This window comes from Lagopus muta, chromosome 29 (assembly GCF_023343835.1).
Source record: "Lagopus muta isolate bLagMut1 chromosome 29, bLagMut1 primary, whole genome shotgun sequence".
Taxonomy (NCBI): Eukaryota; Metazoa; Chordata; class Aves; order Galliformes; family Phasianidae; genus Lagopus; species Lagopus muta.
The window spans coordinates 2438315-2456585 of record NC_064461.1 but is presented as its reverse complement, the minus strand read 5'-3'; the positions used below and the strand labels follow the sequence as shown (position 1 = coordinate 2456585).

Sequence of the window (18271 nt, the reverse complement as noted above, 5' to 3'; positions counted from 1 at the left end):
GTCTCCCTGTGACGCACAGAAGCATTTCTTCATCAAATCACAGGATCTCAGCACCTGAGTTGGGTCGGAAGGCACCTCCCAGCCCCCCCAGCCCCACCGCGATGTTCGGACTCGCTTGGATGCTCAAGGAGGTGATGGAGGGGTTCGGAACACGTTTCCCTTTTGGACTCAAGGGACGGCCTACAGACAGAAATTGCTGTGGACGTTCTCCAAGCTCCGACCCCTTTCAGGCCCTACCTCCTGGCCACATGCGACACGCTCCCTTTCGCCACTGGCCGAGGAACTCGGGGGATCCATTCCCGGCTCGCCCACCACGTCACCCATCCGATGCCTGACAGCCTCCCTGGCGGCCTCGGTCCAACTTCTCTCTACATTCGGACCGGTTCTCTCCGACCTCCTGGCGCCTTTGGTAAATAAAACTCATTCCGAGGTCACCTTCAGCAGCCGAGTGGCGTCTCGCTTTTGTAAGGACAGCCCCTCGTTCCGCGCCGTCCCTTCATCCCCCCGGTCCCACCGCCCCTCCCGGTCCCACCGCCCCACGGGTCCTCAGCACGGAGCCCCAGCAGCCCCAGTGCAGCACCGCTGAGTGCCAGCCCTTGGGACGCTGCCGCTGCCCCCGTCGGACGTGCCGCCGTTCCTTTCTGCTCCTTGTCCTCGCTGCCGGCCGCTCGCGATGCCGCCAGCCGCACACGGCCTCTGTCCCAGCCACCACCCGCTGCCGTCACTGCTGTCCCTGGGCGCCATCTGTCCGTCCTGGCGCCCATCCCCGCCGTCGCTGTCCCCATGCGGTGTCCCAGTGTGCCCCACCGAATCCCAATGGTGCCATCGCCACGGTCCCGGTCGTCACCCACTGTCACTGGGGTGGCTCTCTACGTCTGAGTGACGGAAGGAAGGAGAGAATCATCGTGCGGCTGGCACGGCACGGACCTTCGAGATCACAGAACGCGTAGCGCGCGGATGGATGGGTGGCACGGGGCCGAAAGGCTCGCAGAACCGACCGATCCAGCGGTGGCTGTTGGAAGGAAGCTTCTCGGCGCCCCCAGCCCTGCCGCGGGCTGGCTGCACCGCCTGCTCGTGTCGCCCAGTTCCGCCCCGCGACTTTGGGCGCCTCCAGGGCCGGGACAGCCGCACTGCCCTCCCTGGACGGAATTCCCTCTTCACGGCACCCTTCCTTCGGCGTCCAACCGCAGCCCCGTCCTGCAGCAGCCTGCCCGCGTTCCCAGTCTCTCTCCCTCCTGTCTGTCAGCTCCCTCGAAGGAGCGCGAAGCCACCGTGCAGTCCCGCAGATCCTTCCGCACGACGCACCGCCCCGGCCCCTTCAGCCTTTCTTTGCAGGGGAGCTGCTCTGGCCGTCGGAGCCCTTCTGGACCCGCTCCGACAGCTCTGTCGCGAGGTTCTCCCTCGACAGAAGTCCGTGACGGGGGGGGCACAGCCCCGGGACAAAGCAAACCAAAGGAAGGAGTCGGAACGGTTTGCCGCAGGGCCGCCCCGGGCCGCGTGCGCTCCGGCAGAGGGGGAAGGGCAGAGAGCTGGCGGAGAGTTGAACGGAGAGAAAGCACGACGGCGGCGACCTGAGGAGGAACGGCCGTTCACTGCGTGCGGCTCAACCCGGCAGGGCGAGAGAGATTAGGGTGAAACCATGGGGTTGTGACTGGTGGCAGTGGGAAACCACTGTGGCACTGACATCAGTGGGTTGCATTCCCGGGTCACTCACCCGGTCCCCATGCTTTGTCTGACTGCCTGCATGGCAGCCTCGGTCCAATTTTTGTGTCTCGATTTGAAGAAGTAAATACACAACATGTTTTTGTAGCATATTTGTAGAAATACAGCTGTTGAGTTGCCGTATTCTGCGACTATTTCAGAATTTCTATTCATCAGCTTTCATTAAGCACTGGAGCGTAAGGAGAAGCCGGCAGCAGCTTAGGTTAGACAACGAATTAAACATAAACAGCTCCAAAACGCGACTAATGGGGACAGCTGCAAAAGACCGACGGCGTTTTAGAACGGCGGTGCAGTTCCCGCAGCGCTCCGACAGAGGGCGCCAGCGGAGCGGGAAAAGGTGAGCAGCGCTCCGCGCGGCCGCTGCGCCGCGTTGGTCCGAAAGCGCCGGGCCGGGGAGGCGCTGCGGTCTCCGAGCGCTTTGAACGCGGCTGCGATGGCTGGATTCCGTTGCGTTGCGGTGGTTGTTTCCTCGCACAGCTCGTGGAGGAGTTGATGCCTTTTTGGTAGGCAGCTTAATCACAGGATCGCAGGGTTTGGAAGGGTTCCACCTTCTGCTACAGCACTTTCCTCGTGCAGGTCGGCATCCAGACGGGTCTTGAGTGTCTCATAGGAGGCTCCACAACCTCCCTGGGCAGCCCGACGGTACAGAAGTTGTTCTGCATGTTAATACTGAACTCATGTTTGAGTCTGAGGCCGTCGCTCCTGATCCTATCACTGTGCACTGCCGAGAAGATCCTGGCCTCATCCATCTGTCCCCCACCTCCCTTTAGATACATACACACATTTATCACGTCTCCTCTCAGTCTTCTTTTCCCCAGGCTGAGCAGACCTGGGCCACTCAGCCCTTCCTCATACAGGAGATGCTCCAGGCCATTCATCATCTTTGTGGCTGGACTTCTTCACGGAAAGCCCTGTCTTTTGTGAACGAGCAGCCCAGAACTGGACGCAGTATTCTGAATGTGGCCCCCACAGAGCAGAGCAGAGGGAGAAGAGAACAACCCTCGTCCTGCTGCCCATGCTCTTTGTAATGCTCCCCAGGACACCACAGCCTTGCTGGCTACGAGGGCACAATGATGGCTCGTGGGCGACCTGCTGGCCACCAGGACCCCCAGTTCCTTCCCATCACAGAGTCACAGAATGGCCGGGCTTGGAAGGGACTCCAGGCTGACGGAGCTCCAACCCCACCCTGCTGCCAACCTCCCCGCGTCTCACAGCAGCCCAGGCTGCCCAGGGCCCCATCCAGCCTGGCCTCCAACCCCTCCAGGGATGGACGGGGCATCGCAGCCTCTCTGGGCAGCCGTTCAGCCCCTCACCGCTCTCCCAGCACACAACTTCCCTGAGCCCCAGCCTCCAGCTGCCCTCCCTCCTCGTCCAGCCGTTTCCCCTCGTCCTGCAATTATCAACCCTTTCAAAGACTTGATCTCATCAGTGCTCCTCTCCAGCAGCTCACCACCCATCCTGCACTGACGCTGCAGTTGTTCCTCTCCCGCTGTCAGACTCTACACGTGCTCTCATTCAACCTCATCAGGTTCCTCTTAGCCCAGCTCTGATCTGTCCAGGTCTTGTTGAACGGCAGCACGGCCTTCAGGTGTGTCAGCCAATGTTTCTCATGCTGTCAGACGGAAAGAACGGGCACGGATCTTTTTTCTATTTGGGAAAGATGGCATTAGAGCCTTTTTTTTCTTCTATCGCCCATTCGGACGTTTCTGCAAATCTCATATTCTGAGAAGTTTTTTCACTCTTCTTCCCACAGTTCTCAGCTCTCCTTTTTCCACTCCTTCTGCTCGTTATGCCTAAAATCACAATTTTTTTTTTAAATTCATTTCAATTCCTACTGAAGTTTAGGAGCTGAGATTTGCCGCAGGGCTGATGTCGCACCAGTGACCCGCTGCTCTGTGGCAGACAGGGGCGCATCCCTCGCTGCAAGCCTCTGCTGCAGGCTTGCGCAGCTCTCTGTTGTGCTGCTGAGCGCGTGGCAAAGCAGAGCAGATCGCTTCCAGCTTCAAAGCACCAGGAGTGTTGCTGAAGGTTGAGTACAACGAGGCGATGCTCTGCTCCAGGAGCACCGGCTCCAATTCAGCCATGTGCACAGATTCGCTCCCACTAATCGCAGTAAGAACCGCAGCTGGGATTAGCTGCTATTTCCAACGGCGGAGCTCAAAGGGGGAGCAAACAGGGCGTCAAACTGTCCCTGCTTACAGAGATCGATGCACAAATCCTGCCTTTCGCCTCCAATTAAGCAGCTCCCCTTTGGGTCAGCAAGGGACGTGCTGACTTCCAGCAGTGCTCAGATTGCCCGCCAGGAGCACGTTTCAAATCTATTCCATCCTTCGATCGCTCAGGGTGATCTTCCTACAGAGCCTTACAGGCCAGGGAATTATGGATAAAATCGATGCGTTTTTATCTCTTCCAAGATTTCTCTGGACAAAAAACCATGGCTTTGTGCACCTGGTTTCATTTCTGGTCTTTAACGCCTTGCTCAGGAGTTGGTGCAGGTCCGCCTGCAGTGCTTGCTGTGCACGAAGGCTGCAAAGAACAGAAGAAATGGTGTTTAATGGCAGCCTGTTGCTTTCTGGCCTTCTTTAGGTTTGAAGTGATACAGCGTCTGGAAAGTGGTCATCGTTTCATTATTTGCCCAGTTTCCTTGGGTTGGGTTTTGTAACAGTGCCAGTGATGATAAATAAGCCTGGGGCGCGAGCTCCCTCAATGCAACTTTTAACGTCCCTGAAGGAATGCAGACGCCTTCTGACGCTTCTGCCGTTTTCCTGTAGCGATGGATTTGCCTCAAGGAACTGCGAATCCAAAAATAAGGCGGGAGTTATTTTGTTATTTTCATATTTTAGGATAAAAGGGATTTGAAACTCGTGTCATTGCTGTGGGTGGGACATTCTTCCATTGCACGACCGCTGCGACTCAGACTGGTGCAGAAAACTCCGGGCGATGCATCGCGGAATGAATGAAACCCATCAGTGCATGCAGAGCCGTGGCACTGCAGCTCCCTTTGGGTGTGAATTTCCACGTCGAGGCATCGGCTGCTGGGTTCCGGCCCGATGCAGGGAGCGCTGGGCACATCTGGAGATAAAGTGTTGTGCTTACGGGACATTCAGCCGTAGAAAAGGGCTGCGAGCTGCGCTCTGCTGCTGGAGCCCGGCCTGATTTCACGCTGCCAGAGAAGAGTTTGCGTTTGCACTGAAATCCTGCTGGTCTCGCTGATGGTTGCTGCGGCCCAGTCACTTTTCACACAGCACAGTAACTGCTCCGAGGCAGATTTGGGTACCTAAGTTTAGCTAGGAGGATTGTCCCAGGATTACGGTGCTGGCTATTTTAAGAGATCAGTTTATCTCCATGAGTGAAAAAAGGAGTAGGTGTTCCTTTGCTCACTGCGAGGCCGAGGCAGCATGCATGGGCACGGCGCGTTTCCCCACAGCATCCCTTCCCTCTGCCACCTTTGATTCGTGCGCCACTGTCTCACATTGTTCTGTTTCCTTCTTAATGTAGGGAAAGATCTTTCCACCATCTGTGCTGCAGAGGCCAAGGTCGGCTCTTTCACCATCTTTGAGATTTACCGAGTCCTAGCAATTCAGGTTGCAATGCAGACTTCCTGGAGCTTAGGAAACCCCCCGACGTGAACAGTGCCTCAGGATCACTGCTGTCTGCTTGCTTCTTGGGGCTGGTTGTGAGCCAGACTCACCGAGCGGCTGTGGGAAGTCAGCCGTGCCCTTTGGAGCAGACGTCGCTGCTGCTCTGACGGCAGCCCCTGAATCACAGAATCACACAGAATCACAGAATCACCCGGGTTGGAAGGGACCCCAAGGATCATGCAGTTCCAACCCCCTGCCCAGCAGGGCCACCAAACATCCACATTCAGATCAGGTTGCCCAGGACCCCGTCCAACCTGGCCTTAAACACGTCCAAGGACGGGGCATCCACAACCTCCCTGGGCAGCCCTAACCACTCTCCTAGTAAAGAACTTCCCTCTAACATCCAACCTAAATCTTCCCTCCTTCAACTTAAAACCATTTCCCCTCGTCCTGCTGTTGTCAGCCCTTTTGAAGAGTTTACTCCCCTCCTGGGTGTAGGTTCCCTTCAGGTATTGATAGGCTGCAATGAGGTCACCCTGCAGCCTTCTCTTCTCCAGGCTGAACAAGCCCAACTCCCTCAGTCTGTCCTCATAGGGGAGCTGCTCCAGCCCCCTCATCATCTTAGTCGCCCTCCTCTGGACCCTTTCCACAATCTCAATGTCTTTCTTGTACTGAGGGCTCCACACCTGGACACAGGACTCCAGATGGGGCCTCACAAGAGCCGAGTAGAGAGGGACAATCACCTCCCTGTCCCTGCTGGCCACCCCTCTCCTGATGGAGCCCAGGATCCCATTTGCCTTTCGAGCTGCGCACTGCTGGCTCATATTCAGTCTCTCGTCCATCAGGACCCCCAGGTCCTTCTCTGCCGAGCTGCTCTCCAGTCCCACTCCTCCCAGCCTGTACAGGTGCCTGGGGTTCTTCCGGCCCAAATGCAAAACCCTGCACTTTGCCGTGTTGAACCTCATCAGGTTCACCCGAGCCCAGCCCTCCAGCCTGTCGAGGTCCCTCTGAATGGCATCCCTTCCTTCCACCGTATCAACCGCACCACTCAGCTTGGTGTCGTCTGCTCTGCACCGATGTCGCTGTGCCCAAAGGACCATTGGCCGACCTCTGGTGTTGCAGTTATTGAGAGCAGAACTGTCGAGGTGGCAGAGGTGGTAACCCTTCCACGCGCCCTGTTATTGCTTCACGTGCAAAGCTGCGGTGGAAGCAGTCCTGCAAGCACTGGGGGACCGAACGGTGTGAGCATGCCAGCATGGACAACTCCCGTCTTTCTGTCAGCTTTTCACCTGTGTTCTGCTTCTCCCATCCTCCCGTGCCACGGCTCTGCCTCTGCAGACATCAGAGCGGCCCATCACAGAGCAAGCACAGCCGTGGAGGGGTGCCAGAAACGAAGCACTGCGCCTCTCAATTAACCTGTTCTCTTCAGCAACAAAGCAATGTTCCTCTCACGTCAGGAAAGGGGTAATGACCTCAGAAACAGAGAGAGGAAAAGCAGATCGCTGGCAAAGCGAACTGCTGCCAGCAGGACGGAATTGAAATCCTTGCTAACTTTGAAAAATAGAAGAGTTGCTTGGAAACGATTGTGCCCGTGCCTCTCGTGATGTTCCTTCCTCTGCTTTTCATTACAGCGAAATAATTTTCCTTACCTATCTCTCTGCCAACAGGAAGCAATATGTGTGCATCACACCAGTCCCCATCCAGTAAATACAAGCAACTCCTTTAGGTGCCTTGGGAACCATTTCTGCATCTGTTCAGCTGGCCTACAGCAAGCCTTGTGGTTTCCTGTTGCCCTTGGAAAATGAGTGCACTTCATTATGTGCAGCGGTTCACTTCACCTCATTATTTTTTCATGATCTCACTGTGCTTCTCCTTTGTGATGGGGGGAAACATAGGGAAAAAACAAAAAAAAAAGACCAAAGGTGCTTTTGGGTCCAGAACCTCAGCGACTGCCTTTTGGAAGCACCACGCATTCATCAGTTACATGGAGTTCATTGGCCACTCCACGCAATTTTGGAAAAACACCCGTGAGTTTTAAGGCAAGAAAAGCCTTCCGTCACCTTTAAGACATCCTCACAAGTCAGTCCAGAGCCAACTGGTCAAGGCCAAGTGAAGACAAAAGGACTCTGCGTCCCAGATCCCCACGCTCTGTTGTCAGAATTTCTCTTTGCTGCTGGATGAGCGCTGCTCAGAGCGCTGACAGCAGCCCCTGCCTTGAGCTCGCTTCTCCGCCGTCTTGGCAGCGCTCGCCATCTGTTCCTCTGTCTTTATCCTCGCTGACTCCAATCCCTTATCCTCTTTATGGCACTCCACTGCTTTATCCTAACGTCCCCCAGCAAATCCAGGCGAGTCATTGCACTCAGTCAGGGCCGTACTTTAATCTCCCTTTGCATCCGTGATGCAAAGTGCTGCGGAGGTGCTGGCTTGTCATGCTGTGAGGCTGCTGGGGATGCTGGAAGGACGGCAGGCTTTTAGCTGTGCTTTGGTACCCCGTGCTGTGCTGCACACATGGCCGATTTCTTCTGCCGATGATCGACGTCTGAAGCTTCAGAAGAAGCAGAAATCCTCTCTGCTTTGCCCATTGAGTGATGATGCTCCTTGCTGCCAGAGGAGTGAGGATCGCTGCTGCGGAGCTGGAAGAGTTTGGAAGCTCAGAGTCGGCTCTTGGAGGCTGCTCCCAGTGCAGCGTGGCTGAACCGAGGCTGGGGAGCAGCACTGATTTGTGGTGCTCGCAAAGGAGGAAACTCAGTGTGAACCTCAGGGCACCTGGGGCTCGACAGCAGCAGCAGCAGCCAGCAGAGGCTTCCATGCCAAAAGCCATGGACGCATTTTGTCTTCCTTGCTCTTCATAGAAGGGGTGGTGATTTTCAGTTTCCAAGACAAATGTGACCCAAGGCTTCCGTTTGCCTCTGTTTTTATGGGCTTTTAATTTGTTTTAAAACGTGTGGGGTTTTGTCTGTTTGTTTGAATTTTCAAGGCATTAAAAACCAGACGGCCCACCCCAGCTGTCACGAAGTTAAACTGAACGGTTCATGGGTGCACCAGGTCCATCCAGACCCAGAGTCGGCTCAGATTTGACTTCTCCTTTGGGGTTTCCCAAAGCAAAGCTCTTGCCAGCACTGCCTCACTCCTCCATTTCCCTGCATTTTTTTCTCTCTCGCATGATTTCTGACAGCTGAAACCCAAACAACCAACTGAAGGCTTTGCTTTCATCACAAAGAAACTGAGTGAGAGCGATTTATCTTGTACCATTCCTTTGCTCGTGCTCTGAAAAGGAGCAACACACGGTGATGCTCAGACCTCGCACTCTCACAGCAGCAGTTGGCACTGGGCTGTCCAGAGTGAAGTTTTTACTTTCTGCTATGGCTCGTTGGGGCTGGATGTTGGGAATCCTGCTGCCCTCCACCCACCTTGCAGCTGACGCACTGGGAACGCAAAGGGTCCACAAACCTCCCAGAACTGAGGGCTGCACCCACATCTATAAAAAGTGAACGGAGTAAAGGCAGGACCTGTTGGAAGGGCTAATGCATTAAAGTCCTCCGAAATCCTCAGATGAAAGGCTCTTCAGAAGTGCAAAGCACGATCATTTATCTGCACCTGAGGAGCGACTGGTGCAGGAGCTGCTGTGACATTTCCAGCCAGGAAATTCTGAGAAAGCTTCCATCCAAACGGGAAAAAAATGAAACCAAATAAAATCCATAAACGGACTCTGGAGGGCTGGAGTGGGCAGAGCAGAGCTGGCGTAGGGGGCTGAGGCTCCACGCAGCTTTGAGCAGCTCGCATCACGCTGCTGGAAGAGCGGCGGCACCACAGCGAGAGGCAGAACAGAGCCGTGCTGTCCTCCAAAGGGCCGCGGCGCCTGGCATCAGGGATGGCATTGTGCCGTTCCTGCCAGCCTGGCAGGGCAGAAGGTGAGCAAATTTGGAAGCTGCCCTGCCATCACCATTCATTTTGTGTTGTCACCCTGGCATGCAGACCTGCGTTCTGCTCAGGGTTGCTTTTGCACGCAGGGTGGGCGAAGAAGCAGCCATGCTGCGGGTTCACACCAGTTTCTCTCAGGGTTGTACAGAGTCAGAGCCCCCGAAACAGCACTGCTGTGCAGGTGACGCTGCAGTAATGTCACTTTAAGTCATCTGGCAAACTGCTGGAAAAGCATTTGTCACCCTTCATCACTGCCCCACGCTGAGAGCGCTGCACTGATAAAATCGGATTGGATCCCAGTGGGATCGAGTCGTCTCGGCAGACTCACGCCTGCTGCCTGCACTCTCCTCCAAAAAGCACTTTCCTCGCTCTGCATTTTGCAGCCAGGCCCAATTCCCACCCAGGTGCCAGGATGTATTTTAAGGACCATCCTGCACTCCCAAGTTTAGCATCTGCTGACGGAAGGGGCTGTGATTGCTGGATGTCTGGCAGCATCCTGCTCCATGGAGACTCCGAATTGCGGTCAGGGTCACAGCATTGGGTGAAATTGGGGTGGACATCTGGAAGCAAACGGTTGCATGTCTGGAAGAGCAGTACCAGGAAAAGCACTGAGGTGAACAGGCTCCATACAGGTGGTGGAACGGTGCGCAGTTGCTGGAGGACGTGGCACAGCAGCCTCTGGGCTCTGCACTGCATTCACAGAATCACACAGAATTGTAGGGGTTGGAAGGGACCTCCAGAGATCATCGAGTCCAACCCCCATTCCTGCAGGAGAGAGGAGCTGAGCTGCTCAGCTGCCTTTGCCTGCAGAAGTACTTGTTGCTTGACGCTCCTTACGCGGTGTGTGATTGCCAGAAGTCCTGGCCAGCAGCAGGGTGCATGGGGGTTTGGCAGTGGAGAAGAGCGAGAGAATCTTTACCCACCCATGTGAGAAAAGCATCAACAAACTGAGGAATGGGGAGACGGGGGGGGGGTCTGCGCAGACTGAGCGCACCGCTAACCTCAGTCCTGGAGGAGGACTTCGATGGGCGCCCTGCGAAACAAGGAAAGGGGAAAGCCTGGAGGAACCGCTTGTCAGCTGCTGGCAGAGCTCATCTCTTAAGCATGAGGGAGGCTGCCTGGGAGAAGGCACGAGGAAGGGTGTTAGCTGGCAAACTGGGAGTCGATGGGCTCAGACAAGCTGGTGCAGCGGCACTCTGCAATCCCAGCATTTGAGCCTTTCCTTCAGGCCAGCTTCTCCTCGGGTCTTGGGCTGTTCAGCAGCGGCTGTAGTTGGGTCAGAAGCCCAAGGGGCCGGTGTCTCTGTGGCTGTACCCCTGCCTGGTTTTGGCTAGCGGGGCAGTGCCAGCATCGCTGATGAGAGCTGCGGAGGCCTCATTCCTCTCTTCTGTCAGTGGCACTTAGAGAGGCAAATTCATTGACAAAGTCAGTTATCCCAGCTATGGAAACCGAAAAGTTTAAATTAGAATTGGCAGAAAAGAGGGAAGATTTCATTTTCATGTAACAATCTGCCTTGCTGACCTGTCACCATAGCTGCAAGCAGCTGGAAAGAAACGGCACAGGAGGAGGATGACACAAAGCCTGCACACGCAGCAGGACTTATTGCCACACATCGCTATTGATTGCATTGGGAAATGGGGGGCACTCAGAAAGATCTCTGCTTTGAACAAACACTGCAGTGAGGGGTGATGGGGAAGGCTCCTGGGGGGCCGGGACTCCAGGGCACAGTGTGTTCTTTCTTTACTGGACTTTTCTGTGCCCGACACGATAAACAATCCTTTTGTGAGAGGCATAAACAACACTAGGTTGCTGGTGGAGAACAAAGGCTGTGATTCAGTGCCGGGATCAGCTGAATGCCGCACATGACGGGCCCCATGTGGGGGTTCGCCACCGACCTTCGCCAGTCCCTGAAGCCCATCCCCACCTCCACTGTGCTGCACCAGGAAAACGTGTATGGAGAGAGATGAACCGGAGCAGCAAAACTCCCACCTGGAGGCTCCTGCAGCAGGGCAGAACTGGAGCGCGCAAGTGGCACGAGTGCCACCAGACCTTCTGATTGGGCTCTGTGAGGACGCATCCTCCCAGCTCTGAACAGCAGCACCAGGGCACATTTTCAGCGTGCTTTGCCCTTGGCCGCGAGCACCCACAGCACGGGGAATGTGAGGCACGTAGCAGCAGGGCTGTGCTGCCCACCATGCACCGTGCCCCGGCCCACGCAGCGCCCTGCTGTCCCCACGGCACGCCACACAAGACTGGGGCAGGGGAGCCCAGCAGGGCCGTGTGCTGTGGGTTCTTCTAGCAGACACAGGAACCTCTGTGAGAATTGAATGGGGAAGAGTGGGAACTTCCTGCCAGTGTTGTATGTTCTATATAGGGGTACAGGTCCCACACAGGCAACATATAGGGGTACAAGCCCACACAGGCTCTATATAGGGGTACAGGTCCCACACAGGCTCTGTATAGGGGTACAGGTCCCAAACAGGCTCCATAGAGGAGTACAGGTCCCACACAGGCTCCATATAGGGGTACAGGCCCCATATTGGCTCCATATAGGGGTACAGGTCCCACACAGGCTCTATACAGTGGTACATGCCCACACAGGCTCCATATAGGGGTACAAGCCCACACAGGCTCTATATAGGGGTACAGGTCCCACACAGGCTCCATATGGGGGTACAGGTCCCACACAGGCTCCATATAGGGGTACAGGTCCCACACAGGCTCTATATAGTGGTACATGCCCACACAGGCTCCATGTAGGGGTACAGGTCCCACACAGACTCTATATAGGGGAACATGCCCACACAGGCTCTATATAAGAGTACAGGTCCCATACAGGTTCCCTATAGGGATACAGGTCCCACACAGGATCCATGTAGGGGTACAGTTCCCACACAGGCTCCATATAGGGTTACAGGCCCACACAGGCTCCATATGGGGGTACAGGTCCCATATAGGCTCCACATAGGGGTACAGGCCCACACAGGTTCCATATAGGGGTACAGGTACACACAGGCTCTATATAGGGTTACAGGCCCACACAGGATCCATATGGGGGTACAGGTCCCATATAGGCTCCATATAGGGGTACAGGTCCCATATAGGCTCCATATAGGGGTACAGGCCCACACAGGCTCCATATGGGGGTACAGGTCCCATATAGGCTCCACATAGGGGTACAGGCCCACACAGGTTCCATATAGGGGTACAGGTACACACAGGCTCTATATAGGGTTACAGGCCCACACAGGCTCCATATAGGGATACAGGTCCCATATAGGCTCCATATAGGGGTACAGGCCCATACAGGTTCCATATAGGGGTACAGGTACACACAGGCTCTATATAGGGTTACAGGCCCACACAGGATCCATATGGGGGTACAGGTCCCATATAGGCTCCATATAGGGGTACAGGCCCACACAGGCTCCATATAGGGGTACAGGTCCCATACAGGCTCCATATAGGGGTACAGGTCCCATACAGGTTCCATATAGGGGTACAGGTCCCAAACAGGCTCCATATAGGGGAACATGCCCACACAGGCTCTATATAGGGGTACAGGTCCCGTACAGGTTCCCTATAGGGATACAGGTCCCATACAGGTTCCACATAGGGGTACAGGTCCCACACAGGCTCCATATAGGGGTACAGGCCCCATATAGGCTCTATATAGGGGTACAGGTCCCACACAGGCTCCATATAGGGGGACAGGTCCACACAGGCTCCATATAGGGCTACAGGTTCCATACAGGCTTCATATAGGGGTACAGACCCACACAGGATCCATATAGGGGTACAGGCCCCATATAGGCTCTATATAGGGGTACAGGTCCCACACAGGCTCCATATAGGGGGACAGGTCCACACAGGCTCCATATAGGGCTACAGGTTCCATACAGGCTTCATATAGGGGTACAGACCCACACAGGATCCATATAGGGGTACAGGCCCCATATAGGCTCTATATAGGGGTACAGGTCCCACACAGGATCCATATAGGGGTACAGGTCCCACACAGACTCTATATAGGGGTACAGGCCCACACAGGCTCCATATAGGGGAACATGCCCACACAGGCTCTATATAAGAGTACAGGTCCCATACAGGTTCCCTATAGGGATACAGGTCCCACACAGGATCCATATAGGGGTACAGGTCCCATATAGGCTCTATATAGGGGTACAGGCCCACACAGGCTCCATATAGGGGTACAGGTCCCATATAGGCTCTATACAGGGGTACAGGTCCCATGCAGGGGATACAGGCCCCATGAGAAGAGTATGGGGTGCACTCAGGCCACATACGGACCCCACTCAGGTTTACAGGTCCTGCACAGAAACGCAGAGCCCACGAAGGCCCCACGCACGGTAAGGCCCGGTGCAGGGCCACAGCCCCCCGCACACAGCAGGACTCCTCCAGCACCCCATCCCTATCGCCCCCCCCCCAATCAACCCCTGCGCATGCGCCGTGCGAGCGGGGCGGGGCCGCGTCGCGCCGCCATTGGCCCGGCGCTGCCCGGCGGGGTGGCCGCGTGCGCCCCCGAAAGTGTTCCGGGCGGGAACGGGGGCGGCGCGGCGTTCCGGGCGGGCGGCGGCGGCGGCGGCACCACGCTCCCCTCCCCTTCTCCCCGGTCCCCTCCCCTCCCGCTCCTCCGGGAGCGCGGCCTCGGCGGCGGCGGAGCAGCGCTACGGAGCCGCTCGCAGGTAAACCCTGGCGCCGCGCTCGGGAAAGTTTTCTTCGCGGCCGGGCCGGGCTCGGCGGAGCGGCTCTGCGCGGCGGCCGTTGGGTCGGGGGGCCGTGGGGATCCCCCTGCTCCCAACGATCCCGGGCCCCGCGGTGCGGCCCGGTGCGGTGGAGGGCCGTGGGGGGGTCATCCCGGGCGGGGCCCGGCGCCGGAGCCGCTCCCCCCGAAGCCGTTAGCGACGATTCGGGCGTGAAGACCCAGCGCGCCGTCGCCGATCCCCGGCGGCTGGGGACGGCCCCGCGGAGCCGGGACGGAGCGCCAGTGGGTGCGGGCGGTGCCGCGCCCGTCCCGTAGAACGGCGCTCTGTTGCTTTCCGCCGCTCTCGGCCGCACGGCCTCATCGCTCCCTGGAACCTGGAAACCCGCGCGGCTCCGCGGTTCCGCCGTTTCCTGCGGCCGCTGCCGGCGTTGAGCTCCGCCGGGGTCGAAGGACGGGAGAGTGGAAATAAATGGCCGTGGAACTCTCGGCTCCAGAGCTCGGGAGGAGAACCGCCTCCTGCCCGGTCACCGCAGGGCGCTGGTCGGCGAGGTTGAGTCCCGGCACCCGCAGGGATCCCGCGGTGATGGACGGGCGGTAACCGGGGGTGCCGTCAGCGTGGGCATGGATGGCGCGGCGCGTCAACCTGGCACAGGGTGCGATTTTCAGCCTCGAATCGCAGGGCGGTTTGTGAATAACGGTGCTATCGTCAGCTTCGGGCGCAGAGCTGGAAAAGTCCAAACGTGGTGGCTGGAGTTGTTTGCGTCGGGTTGCTGACAGTGCTGGATTTCTTCTGTCCGAGCACAGCGTGAGTTCCCAGCTCTCAGCATGGCTGAGCTCGGTGCCGTTGGAGCTGCAGATTTGAGCTCGAGACGCCAGGCTTTGGGTGCCTGAAGCTGTGCTTTGGGCTCCACTCACCAGGCCTTGAGCTCCTGAAGCTTTGGGCTCCCAGCACTGGGTTTCCGATGTCCTGTGCCTCACGCAGTGTTTGGCCCCTGCTGACCTCGGGAGAGCAGCAGGCCGTAGTGTGAAATGCTGATAGCACAGCTGCTTGGGATTTCATGCTTCTTAAGGAAAAGCTGTTAAAGCCCAATGCCTCACAGCACTAATTGTAAAGGCAAACTTTACAGGATCATAGAATGGCCTGGATTGAAAAGGACCTCAAAGACCATCCAGTTTCAACCCCCTGCCACAGGTAAACCAATTTGCCAACCACCAGGCTGCCCAGAGCCACATCCAGCCTGGCCTTGGGGCAATAGTTGCGGCATGACAAAGCTGCTGTTCCAAAGGAGTGTGAGGACAGAGTTGAGGTGGTGACGTGAGACAGCGTGGTCTGAAGTTGTGAGTGGTGTGGGCCACCAGAAGTGATGCTTAATGTGTTTACCTGCACTTTTTTTTCCTGCTGAAAAAGGAAGCTGACAGTGGGAGCGTAGAGAGGAGATGGGGCAGGAGAGCTGACGGCCTTTATTCTGCTGCATTTGGCAGCTGAGAAACTTCCCAAAGCTGCTGCTGCCATATCTGCTGCTCGATGTGGCGCAGTGACGGCGCGATGTGACGTTGCCCAGCATGGGCAGGGAGCGTCCCTCCAACAAGTGCCTCGGCTCTGACCGTGCTGCAGACTGCAAGCCCCTCTTTTCAAGCGACTGATACTGACACAGAAAGGTTCACTGGAGAAGGAAGCAGCTGTGCCTGGTGTGCAGGGGTTCTGCCTGCCTGCAGCCCCTGGGAGCAAAGTGCTCGGCCCTGCGGAGCCTGGTTCTGGGCTGGAAATAGTCATGGCCTGATTTCAGCAGGTGCATTTGTCTCAGGCTGCGTTTCCACGTGTTTGTTTTATGTACGTGCCTCATGTTTGGCTGCCACAGGAGGGGAGCTGTGACGGGTCATCCTGCTGCTTGTGGGAGTGTGGCCCTGCTGCCGGGGCTCACTGCGCTGCCGTGTGTTTGGTGCTGAGCAGCTCCGTGTTGAGGCGCTGCTGTGGGCACTTGAAGTGTGAGCCCTTGCTTTGCTTTGAGGGCTGCTTGGAAATAGAAAGGCGGGGGTTGGAATTTAACCTGGAAAGTACAAACCCTCTTAAAAGAGGAATGGGTGCAGAGCAGTGCTGCGGAGGCAGCGGATCTGTTCTGCGTTGGAAGCTGACGTCCGCGTGGCTTTGAGGCTCCGTTCCCCTGCTGCACCTCCGTGTTCTGCAGCTCAAGCTTTAGAATCATTGGATGTTGAAATTAGTACAGCTGTATTTAGAGCAAAGGAAAGCAGGTGATTGTAACCCATGAAAATAGGGTAAAGCTCTCTCCTAAGAGAAGCTAAGCGTATGAAAACAGTTGTAACAGAGGTGTGTGAAGTGCAACTCTTGCTGAACTGCTGCTTTCCTCGCGCTCTGAATTTCTTCAGCAACAGCATTTATTTCTTTTTTAAGAGAGCTTTTTCCCTCTGTTAGGCAGCCTGCTGTCCTGGAGCAGCACAGATTGTGCCACAGATCCACAGTCCTGCGGGGGCTTCCAAGGCTCTGTCTTCATGACCCAGGGAATCTGGGTTCAGACGCGGCTGTGCCGAGCAGGAAGCGCAGTGCTGCACCCACCCCGACCTCAGTCTGCCCCTCACATCACCAGAACAAACATCTCTGTTAGTTTTGCCTTGCTTTCCATCTCGCTCTGTGCTTGGAGCACAGCCATGTGAGTAGCTTATTTTGCTGGTAGCTATTCTGATAAGGCTTAGCAGGTAAAGAGCAGGGCTTGGTCAGCACACGTTTGGGCTGCTTAAGACACCGAAGTCCTGCCTGGCTTGCCTTGGGTTGCATCATGAGCTTTCCCATGGGCAAGGCTTGCACCCAGGCTGCAGAGGGATGGGGCAGAGCGAGGCAAGCAGCCTGCATTGTGCACTGCGTCGGAGCCGAGTGCTGCTCCGTGCAGCGTGGGGCAGGTTTTTGTTTAAGAGCTCCCAAAGTTCAGACCTAGCTTTGCTGCCTTGCTGCAGCCGTGGGGAACTTCTGCAGGAGCTTTGTAAAGCAGGGCAGGAATGGGGGGGTGATTCCTCCCTGGCAGCAGAGCAGCGGGTGCCTGGGTCTGGGCTTTGAGTCCTTTACCAGCATCGCTGGGTCTGCAGTGCATTTTGTTTATGAGCAAAAGCTTGAGATGGCTTTGGTGGATGTCTCAGATGTGTGGTGATGGCTTTGTTTCACGTGTGTTGCTTTAAAAGGAGACGAACCCTTCCAACCCCTGTGATTCTGTGAATTAGCACTCAGCTGGTTTCCACCCAGAGGAACCAAAGCGCTTTGGAGGAGAAAATTGAAGCCCCTTAAAGTTGCCATCTTGAATCCCACGGTCCATCTTCCCTGCGCTGTGGGTTGAATCCATTTCCAGCAGAGCATTTATTTGGTTAAGCGTGTTGGATTTTTTTTTATTTTTATTTTTCCCATTGTGTTCTGAAGCAGACAAGTGACGAAGCAGACGTATGCTTAATTATTTTCCCTCGTTTCCTTTTTATTTCTTCCTGTGGTCTCTTTTAATTTGCCTGAGCTGCTCGGGGCAGGCAGCGGTCACGCAGTCCCTGCATCTGCCATGGAGGAGCAGGGCGCATCCCCTCAGCTCAGCTTTTGGGAGCCGCACCAAAACTCCTCGCAAACCAGGACCGCTGTTGCATCCTGAGTGGAGAACGCAGGGAGCTGCAGGCTGCTTTGCTTCCGTGCCTTTTCTCTGTCGTTTGTGTTGTTTTACGTCAGCTTTCGGTGGTAAATGTTTTACCCTTGGTGCTTTTGGAGGCACTGCAGACTTTGTCTTAGTGCTGGAAGCACTGATGTGTGTGCCGGGTCCCTGTGCTCCCTGGGATGTCAGCCTGGGAGCGCAGGGAAAGCGAACAGATGGGTGTTTGTCCCTTCAGCCCTCACGCAGATGATCAGATCCCTTTATTTTCCTCGCTGCCTGTCACAGCCTGGCTTTGGAAGGGTTCAGGTAGAGGCAGGTCGCGTTTTTGCACGTGTTGTTTCCCTGCCTGGAAGAGCAAAGGTCTGAGCCGGCTGTAGGTGCAGCCGTGCTGGCTGTGGTTTGGGAAGCATGGCTTTCACTCTCTGTTTCTATGGGTGTGGTGGCTGAGCGAGAAGTGCTGTTTGTGGATCGAGCTTATTATAGTTCCAAGCCGTGTGTGACTCACGGCGCAATCGCACCATCGCATCGCTGCCCTGGAAGCAGGGCTCTGCTCGGGCCCTGCGTGCATCAGGCAGAGCGCAGCGCTGCCTTGCCGAGAAGCAAGGAGAAGCCGAGGAGCTACAGGTGAAGTGCTGAAGTCCTGAGTGTCGTGCAGAGCGCCTTGCGCGAGGCTTTGGCTGGTGCTG

At 56.3% G+C, this 18271-nt stretch overlaps 2 protein-coding genes across 3 annotated transcripts in view; both read left to right on the top strand.

Annotated features, from left to right (window-relative positions):
• The window catches only part of LOC125685661 (sodium/potassium-transporting ATPase subunit alpha-2-like), a gene marked incomplete at its 5' end in the record, with an annotated part of 73998 nt that extends 68647 nt beyond the window's left edge, over positions 1 to 5351 (top strand). The window contains 1 exon segment of the mRNA XM_048928917.1: positions 5250 to 5351. Within this exon segment, the coding sequence (XP_048784874.1) occupies positions 5250 to 5351 (102 nt within the window).
• An 8422-nt stretch (positions 5352 to 13773) lies between these two features.
• OTUD7B (OTU deubiquitinase 7B) overlaps positions 13774 to 18271 on the top strand; it is a 35366-nt gene continuing 30868 nt past the window's right edge. Inside the window, exon 1 of one of the 2 annotated variants that reach the window (XM_048928948.1) lies at positions 13774 to 13930. The gene's annotated coding sequence lies outside the window, so the exon portion shown is untranslated. Of the gene's footprint in view, positions 13931 to 14971; positions 16617 to 18271 lie in introns of those variants that run through there. The other variant, XM_048928950.1, reaches the window with a different exon arrangement.